The sequence below is a fragment of the Dermacentor albipictus genome, unplaced genomic scaffold (genome assembly GCF_038994185.2).
Source record: "Dermacentor albipictus isolate Rhodes 1998 colony unplaced genomic scaffold, USDA_Dalb.pri_finalv2 scaffold_46, whole genome shotgun sequence".
Lineage (NCBI taxonomy): Eukaryota > Metazoa > Arthropoda > Arachnida > Ixodida > Ixodidae > Dermacentor > Dermacentor albipictus.
This window is the reverse complement of record NW_027225600.1, coordinates 443934-458685: the sequence shown is the minus strand read 5'-3', so window position 1 is coordinate 458685 and position 14752 is coordinate 443934. Positions and strand designations below refer to the sequence as shown.

At 42.2% G+C, this 14752-nt stretch overlaps 1 protein-coding gene across 2 annotated transcripts in view; it reads left to right on the top strand.

Moving 5' to 3' along the window:
• The window catches only part of LOC135913909 (protein zer-1 homolog), a 201627-nt gene extending 191923 nt beyond the window's left edge, over window positions 1–9704 (top strand). Inside the window, exons 19-20 of one of the 2 annotated variants that reach the window (XM_065446596.1) lie at window positions 2988–3051; window positions 9560–9704. In XM_065446596.1, coding sequence (XP_065302668.1) covers window positions 2988–3051; window positions 9560–9571 — 76 coding nt within the window. In that variant the 3' untranslated portion in view covers window positions 9572–9704. The remainder of the gene's footprint in view (window positions 1–2987; window positions 3052–9559) is intronic. The other variant, XM_065446597.1, reaches the window with a different exon arrangement.
• The last annotated feature ends 5048 nt before the right edge of the window (window positions 9705–14752 follow it).

Sequence of the window (14752 nt, the reverse complement as noted above, 5' to 3'; positions counted from 1 at the left end):
AGGTAGGTGGCTCCCGAGGTTGTTGAAGCACGATGGGGGACGCTGGTGCTGCCATTGTGCTCATTGACTTAGTAACAATCTTCCTGGTCATCTCAGATAAACGTCCGTGCTCCGGGGGCAGTCCTTGCAGCCTGCAGCTAGCTTGCTAGTCTTTGGCAACGGTGGTGTCATCTTTGGGGTTCAGGCTTGGATCACGGCTTTGCAGGGGCGTTCGGCACATGAATGCACTAGCACCTCCACCAGATTTCAGTTGGTAGTGACTGTAAAGAAAGCTAAATGGGGAATGGTGAAATTTGCGTTTTATTGGGTGAACGTGTGCCCACAAAAGCAAGTTACTCTCAAAGGACAGCAATAGCGGTGAACACAATCGGCGGTCATCGAAATCTGATCAGCGCGTCGGCGTTTTTAGAACAGTCATTGAAGGTTCCAGAGTAATTGCTGTTGTCCGCGTGTCTTCCAGAATGTTCTACACCATTCACGTCGCGCATGCATGAAATCAGATTACACAAGGTTCGGTGACAACTGACAGCGGATGGAACCATCGATAACATTTGAGAAATCTGTTATCGCACAGCGCATCCTGCACTGTGCGATAACGTTTGTTAGGCGGTGAAACGTAGTCACTCAATGAAGATAAACATGTGTCAATATTTTAGTTTTACTGGTCTAAAGACTGAGGAGGGTGGGAGCATGGAGCCAATGGGGCATTACGTTATAAATTTTCCCTTTCTCGAATGCAACACACTTTAACAAAATTTTCAAGAAATGACGACGGTGTATGGGACAAATTCTACATTGTATGATGTCAATAAGTACTGGTATCAGCAGTTCAAACCTGCAGTTCAATTCCCGGTTAACCTCATTGAGTCATTGAAGGGGATACTGTAACAAAAATGGAGGCTGCAATATTAGAACATTGTTGCGTAGCAGTTGAATAACCAGCTGAAAAAAATTAAGGTCAGTGTAGGCTCTGCATAATATATTATTCAGAAACATCTGCTCATGTGAAAAGGGTCAGTGCATTGGTTTCCTAGCTTGCTGTGTGTTTTCACAATGAGAACCGAGTGACTGTAGCCGTCGACGTTTGACCACGTGCCTTTAAAACCGAGGTTGCATTTTACAAGATGGATATCAGAGGATGAAACATGACTTCCATATTATGACCCAGAAACCAAATTCGCAAGAGAGCACTACGACTCATCATCATCCTAAAAGACATGCGTGGAAACCTCAGCAAGGTGATGCTGACAGTTTTGATCAGCAAGGAGTGATGATGAGAGATGTCCTGCCGAAAAGTGCCACTATAATGGGGACCTATTATGTTAACTTGTTGAAGAAATTATGGGAAACCATCAAAATTGGTGGAAAGCGTTGGTTCGGGCCAGTTGGTAATCCATACCCAATACTGTTTTAGTGCAAAATTTTACAAAAACCAGTCTCGTTCTTGTCCCTTTGTGCTTTTTGTGAAATTTTGCACTAAAACTGCATTAAGCATCAAAATCGGCAGGTGTGGCACACTGTCAAACGGCGCCTTGTTCTTGCAAAATGATTCTCCAGTTCACAACCCGCATGTTGCACAGATGGAAGGTAGTTCCTGTAAATATGAAATTCTTCGCTGCACCTCATAATCTCAGAACCTTGCGCCCGCAGATTCCACTTCTCTCTGCAAAGTTATATTTGAAGAACAGATAGTTTACTGTTGATGAAATGTGCATCGTTGAAGTCAAGTAATGGCTTCAAGGCCAACGTGAGGACTTAAAGAGTAGTGTCTGTAGCTGCGTAAAGCACTGGCAGAAGTATGTGGCACTCAGTGATAGCTAAACAGAAGTAAATATGCTAACTTTCGTGCTCCTTAGCCCAGAGGAAGTGGCTCAGAGGAAATATTTATTGAACACCCCTTGTAAGTAAAAATACAGTTTTCGTGAATGATAAACTATCAGTTTTTGACCATTTTTGTTCTGCATCTTGTCAAAACCAACTCTTTAAAGTAAAATGTAGCAACTAATTTTAAGCTGTGTTGCTACCCTTACAAACAGCATGCAGTCAGCATTACCGTGGTTAACACAACAGCAACTTGCGGAAATATTTGCTAAATATAACAATGCGAATAAAGTAATATGGTTGTTCTGGCTTAGCTTATGATGTTGATTTTGTTAAACAGTAACCTGAAGATACACAAAAAGTACAGCAGCACGGTATTAGTTTTTTTGTATCTAACAAATCTATGGATTTTCTTAATGGTCTAAGAATTGATTATGTTAAACATGATTTTGGATTATATAAGTTAGAATATACAAATCCAAACGTACAGCTAGAGCAAACAGTTGAAATATTTGAGGATTTTAAAGCACAAAAATACTGGCATAGCCTAAAGCTGTTTTAAAACCATTAGGATAAGCGGTAGCATAAATATATGCTGGTAAGGAAGTTATTATAAAAGGAAGTATTTTATGTTTATGGATGTTCTTAGGTGTCTTAAAAGGAAACTAACAAAAATCTTCATTTCCTGTTTGAAGAGTTATTGAATACGCAGTGTGGTTCCGACAGATACTGTGTCACAGAAGAACTTTTCTATTGTTGTGCAGGTAGAGTTACGCGGTCATTTTACTCCTTAAGCTTACCTGGTATATTAAGTTATAAATGTAAGCAATTCTGGAAAGTGTCATCTTGATCGAGATGTCACTACTACATCTTCATCGGACATTGTGCTGTGAGACAAGAACAGTGTTTTAATTTCGGAACACTGTGTCATGCACCTACTAAATGAGGCTTTTTGTTTAGTTTTTACTAGCGAACCTGATACCGAACTTCCTTCTCCTTCTCCCATCAATCACTATCATGCCCGAAATAACGTTTGACGCTGTTTGTTTTGCCAAAGTCGTCAATTCATTAACGCATCTTCCAGTAGTGGTATAGACAACATCAATGTGAAAGTATTGGCGAATTCTAAAAATGTAACCAGTGTCATCCTGTCGCATATATTTCAGTGGGGTCTATCAAGTGGAGTGGTGCTTCAAGACTGGAAAGTGGGCATGGGTTAACCTCATCCAGGTACCACATCTTCATCCAAAAATTATCGTCCCATGTCTCTTTCACGTGTCTGCTCAAAAGTAATGGAACATGTTGTCTGTTCCTATATTTGTAGTTAAATTTCTAACATTTTTTTTTGCGAAAATCAACAAGGTTTCCGGTGCTTCCTCTGATACTCAACTTGCGCTGTTAACAATATTAGCTTTTCTTTATTTATAAATACTACAATCCCTGGTCTGGATTTTATTAGGGTGGGAAATGAGTGATACATGATCTGATACAATAATATTTGCGGACATGAGCTTTAATGAGCTTTAAAGCGACCACGTTATGAAAACGTACAGGTACATTTCCATCGAGGGCCATGCCTTTAATACTGCTTTAAGCATACTGTTTGATGCTTCCTCATAAACAGCCATTTCTAAACTATCATACCTCAACCTTGAGCCTTCTGTTTTTGGGTGGATTTATAGTTTTCGAACTGCCAGAAATTTTCTGATACTAATCAACCTTCTCCCTTAGTCCTGTTATTTCAAGCATGCCTGAGGGCATGGTCCTTGGCCCTTTGCCAAGGATTTGCCAGGTAACATTTCTTCAAGCATGAGACTCTTGGCAGGTGACTGCTACCTATTGTTCAATAAGCAACACATCTTATGTTCACTCCCTTCAATTTGGCCTTCATCAAATTAAAACTTGGTGTAATAAATGGCTAATGTTTTGAAACACAAATATCACCATTTTCCTTTCATTACTGGCAATGCTGCTGAACGTCAAGATGTGTTACTTATAACAAGGAAATTTCATCTGCAAATACATACGAATACCTAGCATTATTTGTCATCACATATAACATGAGTTCTTCACATGATGCACATGGTTTACGAAGCTAACCACTTTCTTAATTGTATGCAGTGTAACATTTAATCTATCACTCGCTTCCATCAGAGTGCTTACCAGGCATTAAGAGGAAACCTTAGTTTGGGGGCTCCTATTTAAATACATAGGGAACGGAAGCATCCGTTTTCTTTACAGCCACTCAGCCGATTTTGATGAGGCTTCTTGAATTTAAAAGAAAAAGTTAAAAACTAGTTACTGTAGAAAAAGGAATTTTTATTTAGGCTCTCTATAGTTTCCCAAAAATTGCTGAGAATTGCAAGATTTCAAAAAGCTAATGTATCAATTTTACAACTCAGCGATGAAAAATTGTTTCATAATTCTGTCGATTGCACCTCATAATACATCTAAAGCAAACAAAACTGATGTAATATTAAGTGCTTTTAAATATACCACTAATTTGTTAGTAGGACTACTGCTAAAGCCTCATACATTGTAACAATTTCACGTAAACCATAAATTTATATTTCAAAGTTGTCCACTTTAGATGCACTAATAGACGCAGTTTGCGGAACTGGGATATCATTTTTTGTGCATAGTTACAGATTTGTAAACTTCTTTCTATTTTTTTTTCTTTCTGGGGACATACCGATTTTCGACATTAAAAATATATTGAGGTCCTAAATCAAATTTTCCTTCTTACAGTCACTGGAATTTAGCTTTCTCTTTCAGATACAATACATTTTATTCAAATCGGTCCAGAGGCTGTCTCATAAAAGCGTTTATGCATAACATAACAATAGTTATGTTTACCTATTACCTAGTTATGTAAATCCAGGGAAAACACAGGGAAGGTGGGAGATGGAAATTCAAGACGATGAGCAAAACGAGAAGAAAGTGAACGCAGGAGCCAACATTTCGACAAGTGGACTTGTTGAAAAGTTGGCTCCTGCTTTCACCTTGTTCTCGTTTTGCTCATCGTCTAGGTATGTAAAAGAATTTATGCATTTTACATGTATTTATATAATGAAAGCAGAGTTGGCCCCGAGCTGAAGCTTCCTCTTAATGAGATCTAAATTTGAATATGCTTCTGCTGTTTGGGACCTTTACTATTGTAACCTTGACAAAATTTCAGAATCGCCCCAAAATTATGCAGCTTGATTTGTTTTTTCAGATTACCTATGTAGATCGATAGTCACAAACTCTCATGCTAATCTCAAGCCTTTCATCATGCCACAGATTAGCTGTCTTTGCCTGTCCTTCAAGTTGTATCATGCGCCACCTGAAACTCTCGCCATCAAGCCAGCCCATTGTCATTCAGATCACATGAACCACGAAAATGCTCTGTACCTGCTGCCGATTTACTCCTCTGTGCACCTTTAATTTTTCATCAAGACATCACAAGATTAGACTAGCCTTTCCCCTGACATTGTGTTCCACTCTAGTATCAGCGACTTCAAAGAAGTGATCAAACAACTGAACAGCTTTTAATATTTCTGTAATAGTCAGCTCCTATTGTGAAACCCATTCACTGGAACCTTTGAGTTACAGTAGGTAAATAAATTTGTAAGGGAGATGAAACTGGTCCTCGGCAGTGGCAACCTCCACATTTTTTTTAAGCAAAGCTTTCTTTGCTTCCTCCTCCCACTTTGTAGCTACAGAGAAGGGAAGAAAAAGTCTGTAAGAGAAGCTGCCAAATGGGGAGGAAGGAATGAAGTTAACAAAATAGATACAAAGCATGCATTGAGTCTGGAAGAAGCGGAGGCCTGGAATAAGCATTGGATAGAACATGAATGACATTATTATGCTGCAAAATGTTCAGAACATGAGCATTTGCTGGCTTATAGACACACAGTGGAACAACAACGCTTGGTGGCCATGGGCGGCTAGGACCTTAGCAAACATTACACCCACAAGCAGGAACTGCAACACTGACACATGGCAGCCATCGGCAGTGAGGAATGTTGCACACTTTTTAAAAATGAGGAGCACGAGGGATCAAGATGTTAAATGTTTCTTGTTGTGTCTCATATTTCTCAACGCGCATACTACTTCCGAACATTGTGCCATGTTAACCCTGCCATTACTGAGACAGACTCAAGAAAATACGAAGCACTAGTTTTTTTGGTGCATTGCCTGGAGTCATAATACGATGGCTACACAACCATGTCAAGTGGCTTAGTTGGAGCCACATTGCCAATTACAAACACTGACATTAACTTTTGGTATAGTATGTAGTAGCAAACTCAAAGATGTGCAGTGTGCATTGCTATGACACACTGTGCTTGCCCAGTATGTAAGCAACGCATGCAGTGCTAATGCACGCAAGGGAAGTGGGGCTTATGGGAAAATCGTCGTGCTCACCAAAGCAGGTGGCACTGGCTTCGTATCTATCGAGTTGTCACCCTGCACTGTTTGGCCCATTTGTTCCCAACTGATGCTTGTATGTGCTTTAGATTTGTATTGTGATGCTTTGACAGTAAAGTATTAGCGAAATCTATGGGCTGTTTTCTTGATGTGTTCATCATTGTTCTGTTGCTTTAGGCTGAACAAGAGAGGCTTTACAGGCTGAACATGGCCTCCAAGATTTGACATGTGCAGCAAGCCATGCGTGTGGATCCCAGTTTCAGAAGCCATAGACTATGAATGTTTGCTTGTATTTTGTATTTTGTGTAAATCATGCCACTAATGTAGATTTTATGATAAATATTGCAAAAAAGCACAGTATTTTCGGTTACACTATGGTTGGATACAGACATATACAGCATTAGGTGGGATTGACATTTGGTGTGCATTTGGCTTACTCCTACTTTGTGAAATTTTACATCCAGGCAGTGTCACAGCGGGTTGCATTAGCATTCTACTCAGTTGCACTATTTTAAAAGACTTGTTTATGCCGTGATTTGCAGTCTACAAAAACATTAGTGTTTGCTTCTCCTACTAACCTAATGCAAGTGTTTTGTGCTGTAATAAAACTAAATTATTAATTATGCATAATGTAAATAAACTGTCTTATGAGCTGTGGAAGCAATGTGCAGTGCAATACAGTGGACATGTGCATTGCCTCTACATTGAAACATTTGCATCATTGTGTTACATTTGTACGATTGTGCTATATTTGCATAAACATTGCACTGCATTTGTGTCACTTTACACAAATATTTGCACCATTAACATCACGTTTCCATAATATTTCCTTTAAGCTTTCCATAAACATCAAAGAAAGCTATCGCCAATTCCCATAAATGTGTGTGATCTTACGTTTCTTTTTCTTGACAAGAAATTTTTTAAAACGAAGCATGGGTTCAGTGTTCCACCAAGAAAAGGAGCAACATATGTTTTCTTCATGAGCATTAAAGATGTCATCTGGACATGACTCGCCAGTGTTACATGGAATTATCCTGGTACTGTTGCGTGGCAGAGAGGGTGTCAGCACGGCCCGTGACATTTTGTTACACTGTGGTAATCGCACTACACTCTGCATGTGGCAATATGGCAGTGCTGTTCATGGTGTTTGGAGCGTTTCTATATTCACACTGAGATTCTTAACGCTGCCACATGGCAAGGGAAGAGTTCACTGCTGCTGTCATCTCAGTTGTTTCCTCAGGCCTGCATGCCTTGTGCAAGTATGGCTTTATGTGCAAAAGATCTCTGTAATTGAGTGATAAGAGCTGACACTAAAGGTAATGCAAGCAGTGGATTTCTTTGTATGTATATAAATGTTAGCCAGAGTTCCTGGCATTTTCTCAAAGTTCTAAAGAAAGCTGTTGTGCATAACCACTAGTTCTAATTCTCTGAGTTTAGGCATTGCTTGTGAGCATTAGTAAGTGTACAAGGAATGCTGCAGACCAGGCAGAGCAAGAAGAGGGTAACAGGTTAATTTTTAATTTTTTTTTCACATATTTTGTTGCCTACCGCAGTAGCCCAAGGGCTGTGGTGTTTTGCCACTGAGCTAGAGGTCATGGGTTCCAGTCCTGTACTCGGTGGTCGCATTCTGATAAGCGTGGAATGCAAATTTGCTTGGGTGCATGTTAAGGAACAGAAGGTGGTCAAAATTAACCCGGAGCCCTCCACTATGACATTGCTTATAATCCACTGTGTAGTTCCAGGTCGTTAAACCCCACAATTTATTCTTTATTGTACATCTTGCAGGGAGATCCACGGCCACTTGTGACAATATATTGTGCTTGAAGTTTGAGTAATTATGTTGCAAGCAGTGTTTTCTCTGCTGCATATAAGGATAATGACTGGTTCTGCTGCAACATTGTTTGTGGAAGACCATAAACATTTAGTTAAGGCTAATACTGTTTCGAGTTCTGGTCCATTCTCTGTTTTGGCCGAAGCAGGGCTTGAAGTACACTGACACTGAGCCCAGGACAAAGAATGCACTCAGTCAGAGCACTAAAAATATGCCAGATTTTTGTTGTTGTTATTCAGTAGTATGATTGCAAAAAAGAAAATATATAACAAAATGATTGTATGGAATTTCCTAAATTGACCCTGTTAATAGTTATTGAATGTGCCGATGTAGTCTCATTTAGTGCAGTCGCACTCTTTATATCTGGATAGAGAACTTTTTTTTTTTTTTGCAACGAGTTGATACAGAGAAGACATCAAGAACCCTTTTTTTGTGTGTGTGTGTGGGCCTAAGTATTCAATGCAAATATATTCTCAGTCACAATACTTGAGGAAAAAGGGACAACACAATTGCGAAACTAAGGAGATGTCCTTATGTATCGCGGGATCAAATCTCGGCCACGGGGGCCGCATTTCGATGGGGGTGTGAAATGCGAAAACACCCGTGTGCTTAGATTTAGGTGCACGTTAAAGAACACCAGGTGGTCGAAATTTACGGCGTCCTCCACTATGGTGTGCCTCATAATCAGAAAGTGGTTTTGGCACGTAAAACCTTATAATTAAAAAAAATATGTATCCTTATGTATTGTATAAAAAAAAATTCTTACTCTTTAAATCCCTTCAGTCGCCATCAGTCTTGTGTACATATTTTTTAGTTATAAATACTCTGTGGTTGCTCCTTTATTGTCTGGAATGCAATGGCATACCCAGCCACACATTTTAACAGGAAAAATACGGAGGGAGCAATGTTAAAGTAAGGAAATGAACACAAAATTGATGAATATTTTTGTGGAACAAAAAAAGCCCTAAAAGTTGTAAGAATTTTTGAAGTGTCCCCTGACATGTGCTTTATTTGAGGTAGTATCTCACCTCCACTTACTTCGTCATAAAAGATTTTCGAGTCCTGATTATTTTGGTTAAATGACTCAACAGAAAATTTATATGTGAATTAACACAAACTGTAACATTGAACAAAAGCAGCACGATTTGGTACACTTGTATCATCACTTTTATTATAGTCTGCAATTATCAATGCATGTGTTGTTACGGGAAATGCCAACTGGAGATCCAATTACTTAGCAAAATCCCTAGATGTGGCCAGAAGGTACAAAAAAAAAAAAAAGAGTGAGGGCTAAATAGGAAATAATTTTAAAGTCAGTTCACTTCTGAGGTAGCTGCCTCTATTTCCAATCACTGTGGTCAGTTTTTTATCTACATTCCCTACATATGTTCTCCACCTTTGTGGCAGCAGACCTGTAGCCCTAATTTTGTCTTGCGATTTCTTCGCAGTGGTGTTGCTACAAGCTGCTACAATAATGCACCTTCTTGTCATTTACAGCAACCAGACTGAGCATGGCGATTCAATGTTCCTGGAAGAAGAGACCGCGTGACAGAGAGCCCCTGTGTTGGGTCGCCAAAAAGATTTGCAATAAACGCTGCTGCAGCGAGTTGCAGCGTCTTCGCACCATATGTGTTCTCTTCAATGGCACCATTGTTTTTCTTTGGAGACAAGGGCCCCATGTATGCTTCACGTGGAAATTGTGAGTGCTGTTCTGCCTTCTCATGTGCACTGCTGGAATAGGCGGTAATTACTCATAAGAAATCGCAGTATTCAAGTGGTCACGATTAACTAATTACTCCCTTACCTCATGGTGTTCACACAGACTGTCCCAGCTAGCTATTGTGCATCGCGCTTTTTCTTAAAAAAAAGGACGGGTCATTCTGCATGAAGATGACATGCATATTGTTCCGAGTAGGGCAGCTGTCATTTGTTGATGCCATTCAATTTATTAATTGCAATTAACTAATTTTATCATTACTGCTCTGAATGGTGTGTTTTCAGCCAGGTACTTTTTGCCCAATTATTGTTTCCCGCTGATAAAGTCCTTGAAAAATGAAAAATATGTGAATAACCATCTGCCCACATCAAAAAGCAGCAGCACCCTCAAACACTCTCCACAGGAGTTAGCGAGCGCACTTTTTCCACGACGTATCAACCACCAGTTATCGCACTCTTATCAGCACCAAGGTTGTGGGTGCAGCGCATCACATAATTCGCTAGCTATAATAAAAAAATAATTTAAGATTCCGTAATTAGAAAATTACCTAATTGGAATTATTAATTTGAATGGCATCAGCAAAAATACTAACGGCTACTCAACTCGACGGTGAGGAATATGCACTGCATAATCTTCACGTAGAAGAGGAGGAAATAACTTCTGAGGAACCCCTTCCCACCCACTCTTGGTTTAGTGGTCGGCAGGGGTCGCGGGCCGCACCCACGTTGGGACGGGAAGCCCGTGAGCCTCCGCCCTTTTCGTGAGCCCTCTGGACGGCCCGGAGCTGGGTCTGGTGGTCGTCGCTTCGCAGGGCGTCCACCCGGTCTTCATCTTTAGTGAACACGGCGCCGCTTAATGCGGAGCATTGCCAGAGCATGTGCGCTAGCGAGCAGTACGATTCGCCGCAATCCGGACATTGCGGCTCTACGTCCGGTGAATAACGGCTCAGTCTGCCTCTCGAGGGGAAGGAACGACCCTGTTTGCAGCATTCTGAATATCGATGACTGTGGTCTAGTGAGTTTAGCGTGGGGGAGCGGGAAGGTCCTCCTCGACAGCTGGGAGTGCGCTGTTATTTCGTTGAAGGTGAGCAGCGGGTCTCGGTGCTCCCCTCCCTCCCCGCCACTTCGCTCGCCGCGGTGCGCGAGTCCTCGCGCGCGTCCGTGTGCCAGCTCGTCGGCGTTGGGAAAGTCGGGGTTCACGTCGGCCCCCTTGTGGGCTCGAAACCATTTGACGATGTGCTGACCCGCGGCTCCCTCGCTGCCGAGGACGGCCGCCGCTTCCCGGGATATCGAGCCCGAGGCGAATGCTCTGGCCGACGATCGCGAATCTGTGTACACGTATGGACGTTCGGGGTCCCTCATTGCCATGGCTATTGCCACCTGTTCGGCCGCCTCGGACCATGGCTATTGACCGATGCTGCGTTGATGATCGTACCGTCCCAGCGTATCGAGACGGCCGCGTACCCGTCGCTGCGCCCGTACTGGGCCGCGTCTACAAATGCTGCCAGTCCCGGGCAGTTGGCGGTCGATTTCAGCAGTGCTCGGGCCCTCGCCTTTCGGCGCCCCTCGTAGAATGGCGGGTGGACGTTTCTCGGAAGCGGTTCTACCTTGAATGTGCCCCTGACCGCCGCGCTGAGCGCGACCTTGCGTGCGTTGCACTCTGCCTCGGCATTTATCCCTGCTTCTAGGATGCGTCTGCCGGCCCTGGTGGTCGACAGCCGCACGACCTGTGCCTTGGTCTGCGCTTTGATTATTTCTGCTATCGAATTGTGGACCCCTAACCGATCGAGCCGCTCCGTGCTTGTAGTGATCGAAAGACCTAGCACCCTCTTAATGCTCTTGTGCATCAGTGTCTCCATCTTGGCCGCGTCTCTCTTGGTCCATTTTACCGCCGAGGCTACGTAATTTACGTGAGTCATGAGGAAGGCGTGGTAAAGTCTGATGAGATTTGTAGTGTTTTCACGGGGTGAAAACCGCAGCCGAAGGAAGAGGCGTGAACAGAACCAAACGTGGTTTATTCCATGACGGCTCGTAGTGGAATGCGGTGCGGTGGCCGCATGACTGGGCTAATAGCAAGCTGTCGCTATAGTCGCGCCGCCACTATCGCTCAAGCGGCGATGATAACACAACAAGATTGCTCTCGCTGAGCCCTCCCCTGCGGTTCGTCACCCTGAGGATCAGCCGGAGCATGTTCTCCGTTTTGGACGTGGGTCTCATGACCGTTTGCGTGTTACCGCTTTTAGTCTCAATTAGCAGCCCCAGGAATCTTATAGTGTCCACTCTGGGGATCGGTTGGCCGGCACTCGTGTGCAATTTGATCGGTATTTGATCGTTCGGAGTCAAATTCCTCATGCCTTGTTTCGAGGGCCTGTACAGCAACAGTTCCGATTTGCTGGGTGACAGACGGAGTCCCGTTTCCGATCAGGTACTCTTCCGTTGTGTAGAATGGCCCGTCTTTTTTTAAAGAATGCGATGCATGATAGCTGGGACAACCTGTGTATGATACGCCTAAAACTTCTACATAGTGAAATCGAAAAGAATTAAATTCCTCCATGTTCTCACGGAATATATGTCCTGTCTAGCAATGAAACACTGAGTGACTTTAGCACTGCAAATACGTCTTTGGTTCCTTGAAAATGTGTATGGTGGCAGCTCGTCATGCAATATGCAAAAAGTTTGTAAATAAGCAGGTTATTTTCAAAATTTATGCACTTAAGATAAGAGCGCGAAGGAGATCGGGGTGCTTATTCTCTATTAGCCTAATGTGATATGATAATTTAATTCATTCGATCGGGTGGTCCTGTGAAGCGCGAATTGCTGTATCGTAAATATGATACACAACATGTAGTTATGGGCTGCTTTATGCATAAAAGTAGACATTTGTTTTTGTGCAAAAGACGAAATTTGGTGGCGAATATAACGCGTGTACGGGTTTTACTCTCTTGTAGCACCATTAGTGCTGTAAAATGGTAAAGACAACTAGAATTCCAGCAGTGTGTACATGGCAGAACGCATGGGGCCTGTCCTGTTCCAAGAGCTAGAATAAGGAAGGGTACAGTAATTATTTGCAACAATTCTAATTAAGCAGAAACCTAGAAGTTTTGCCAGACATGACACTTAACATTCCCCTCCTCCCATTTTCACCGAATTAGAGCTTGGTGTCTTCTACAGCTATCTTAGGGCTCCTGGAAAAATTTCAAATAACAGCATTATGAGAGTCTGAAATGCTTGAAAAAAAAGTTATTAACTTGCATAGATTAAACATTTATCATTTGTCACTAGCAACATACCTCCTATTTCAACAAAATAAAAAAAAAATGTGCCAAGTATGTTTCACCGAAAAGACTGGGAAAACTAACTATACCCAACTTGTATGATGCACGAAAATTGCAAAAAGACGAGTATTCAGTAATTATTTTCAATAACCTACATCTTTCAAACTTTTGGTACATGTAACCCGTAGAGTGGACCCTATTTCTTCTAAATATGATATCTCTGCCGTTTTTGGTACACCCAGGGAAGCGGGGAAACTCTGGAAGAGTTAGCACCTCTAAACGAGCCAAAAACGAGGGTTTAGCAATTTGAATTTAGCGCCTAATCAACCAACGCACTTCACAATGTGCCTCCATACATTTTTTCAACATATTAACTTTGTTAGCGATCTAGTTCTTTTTTCAGAAACTAGCACGTAACGATTTTCAGTAGTAGTAGTTCCTAGTAGCAGCAACAGCAGCGTGACAAATAACTCTTGGAAGAAGAGGAATGTTTTCTTTTGCCTTGGTGTCAAACTCCTGAAGACTACGCATAGCCAAAATTAACATAAAACCAAGGTTTATTAATAATTCAGTCTAGATTGTGAAGCTATCAGTCGAGAATGACGTCAACAACTTATAATGAAGCTTGTACTAGCTGGAGCTGTGCGAAATGCACTCTCTTTAAGCAATGTGTCGAGTTTTTTGAAGGGCTTTCATATTTTCTGCTATTGAAATGCATGATTTTTTGCATGACTCAAGGTATACCTATAACCGACTGGTGTGTCATATATATATATATATATATATATATATATATATATATATATATATATATATATATATATTGGCACGCACTAGTTACGCTAGAAGTCGAGGAAGAAGAAGTGTGCGTGGTAGCGGCTGCAAACACGAACTGTAAACGGCCGTTCGCTTAGAACTGACTGACTGGCTTTTCCTCTCGTGACAATATAATCAGCCTGGTTACACCCACTGCAGGGCAAATGCCTCTCCCATACTTTTCCAACTACCCCTGTGATGTGCTAATTGTGGCCATGTTGTCCCTGCAAACTTCTTAATCTCATCTGTCCACCTAACTTTCTGCCGCCCCCTGCTACGCCTCCCTTCCCTTGGAATCCAGTCCGTAATCCGTAATGACCATCGGTTATCTTCCCTCCTCAATACATGTCCTGCCCATGCCCATTTCTTTTTCTTAATTTCAACTAAGATGTTATTAACTCGCGTTTATTCCCTCACCCAATCTGCTCTTTTCTTATCCCTTAACGTTACACCCATCATTCTTTCCATAGCTCGTTGCGTCGTCCTCGATTTAAGTAGAGCCCTTTTCGTAAGCCTCCAGCCTTCTGCCCCGTACGTAAGTACTGGTAAGACACAGCTCTTATACACTTTTCTCGAGCCCTCACTGCGTCTATCTGAAGAAGTTAGCTGCCATTGCACAGGTCTTCAAATTTCTCTGCGGGAAAAACTGGGGTACACCAGTCCATTCTATGATGCAGCTGCACACGGTACTGTTTCTCGGACTCCTACGTTACAGTCTACCAGTGTTGTCAAATGCATGCAAGACGAACTTTCGCGCTTTGGAGAGCATACAAGGTCAAGCCCTACGCACGTGTTTAGGGCTGCCTCGGTGCGCCTCAACAGCAGCAACAATTGTCATCGCGGGAGACCATATGATCCAGACACACGTAGCCGTCGACTCTCT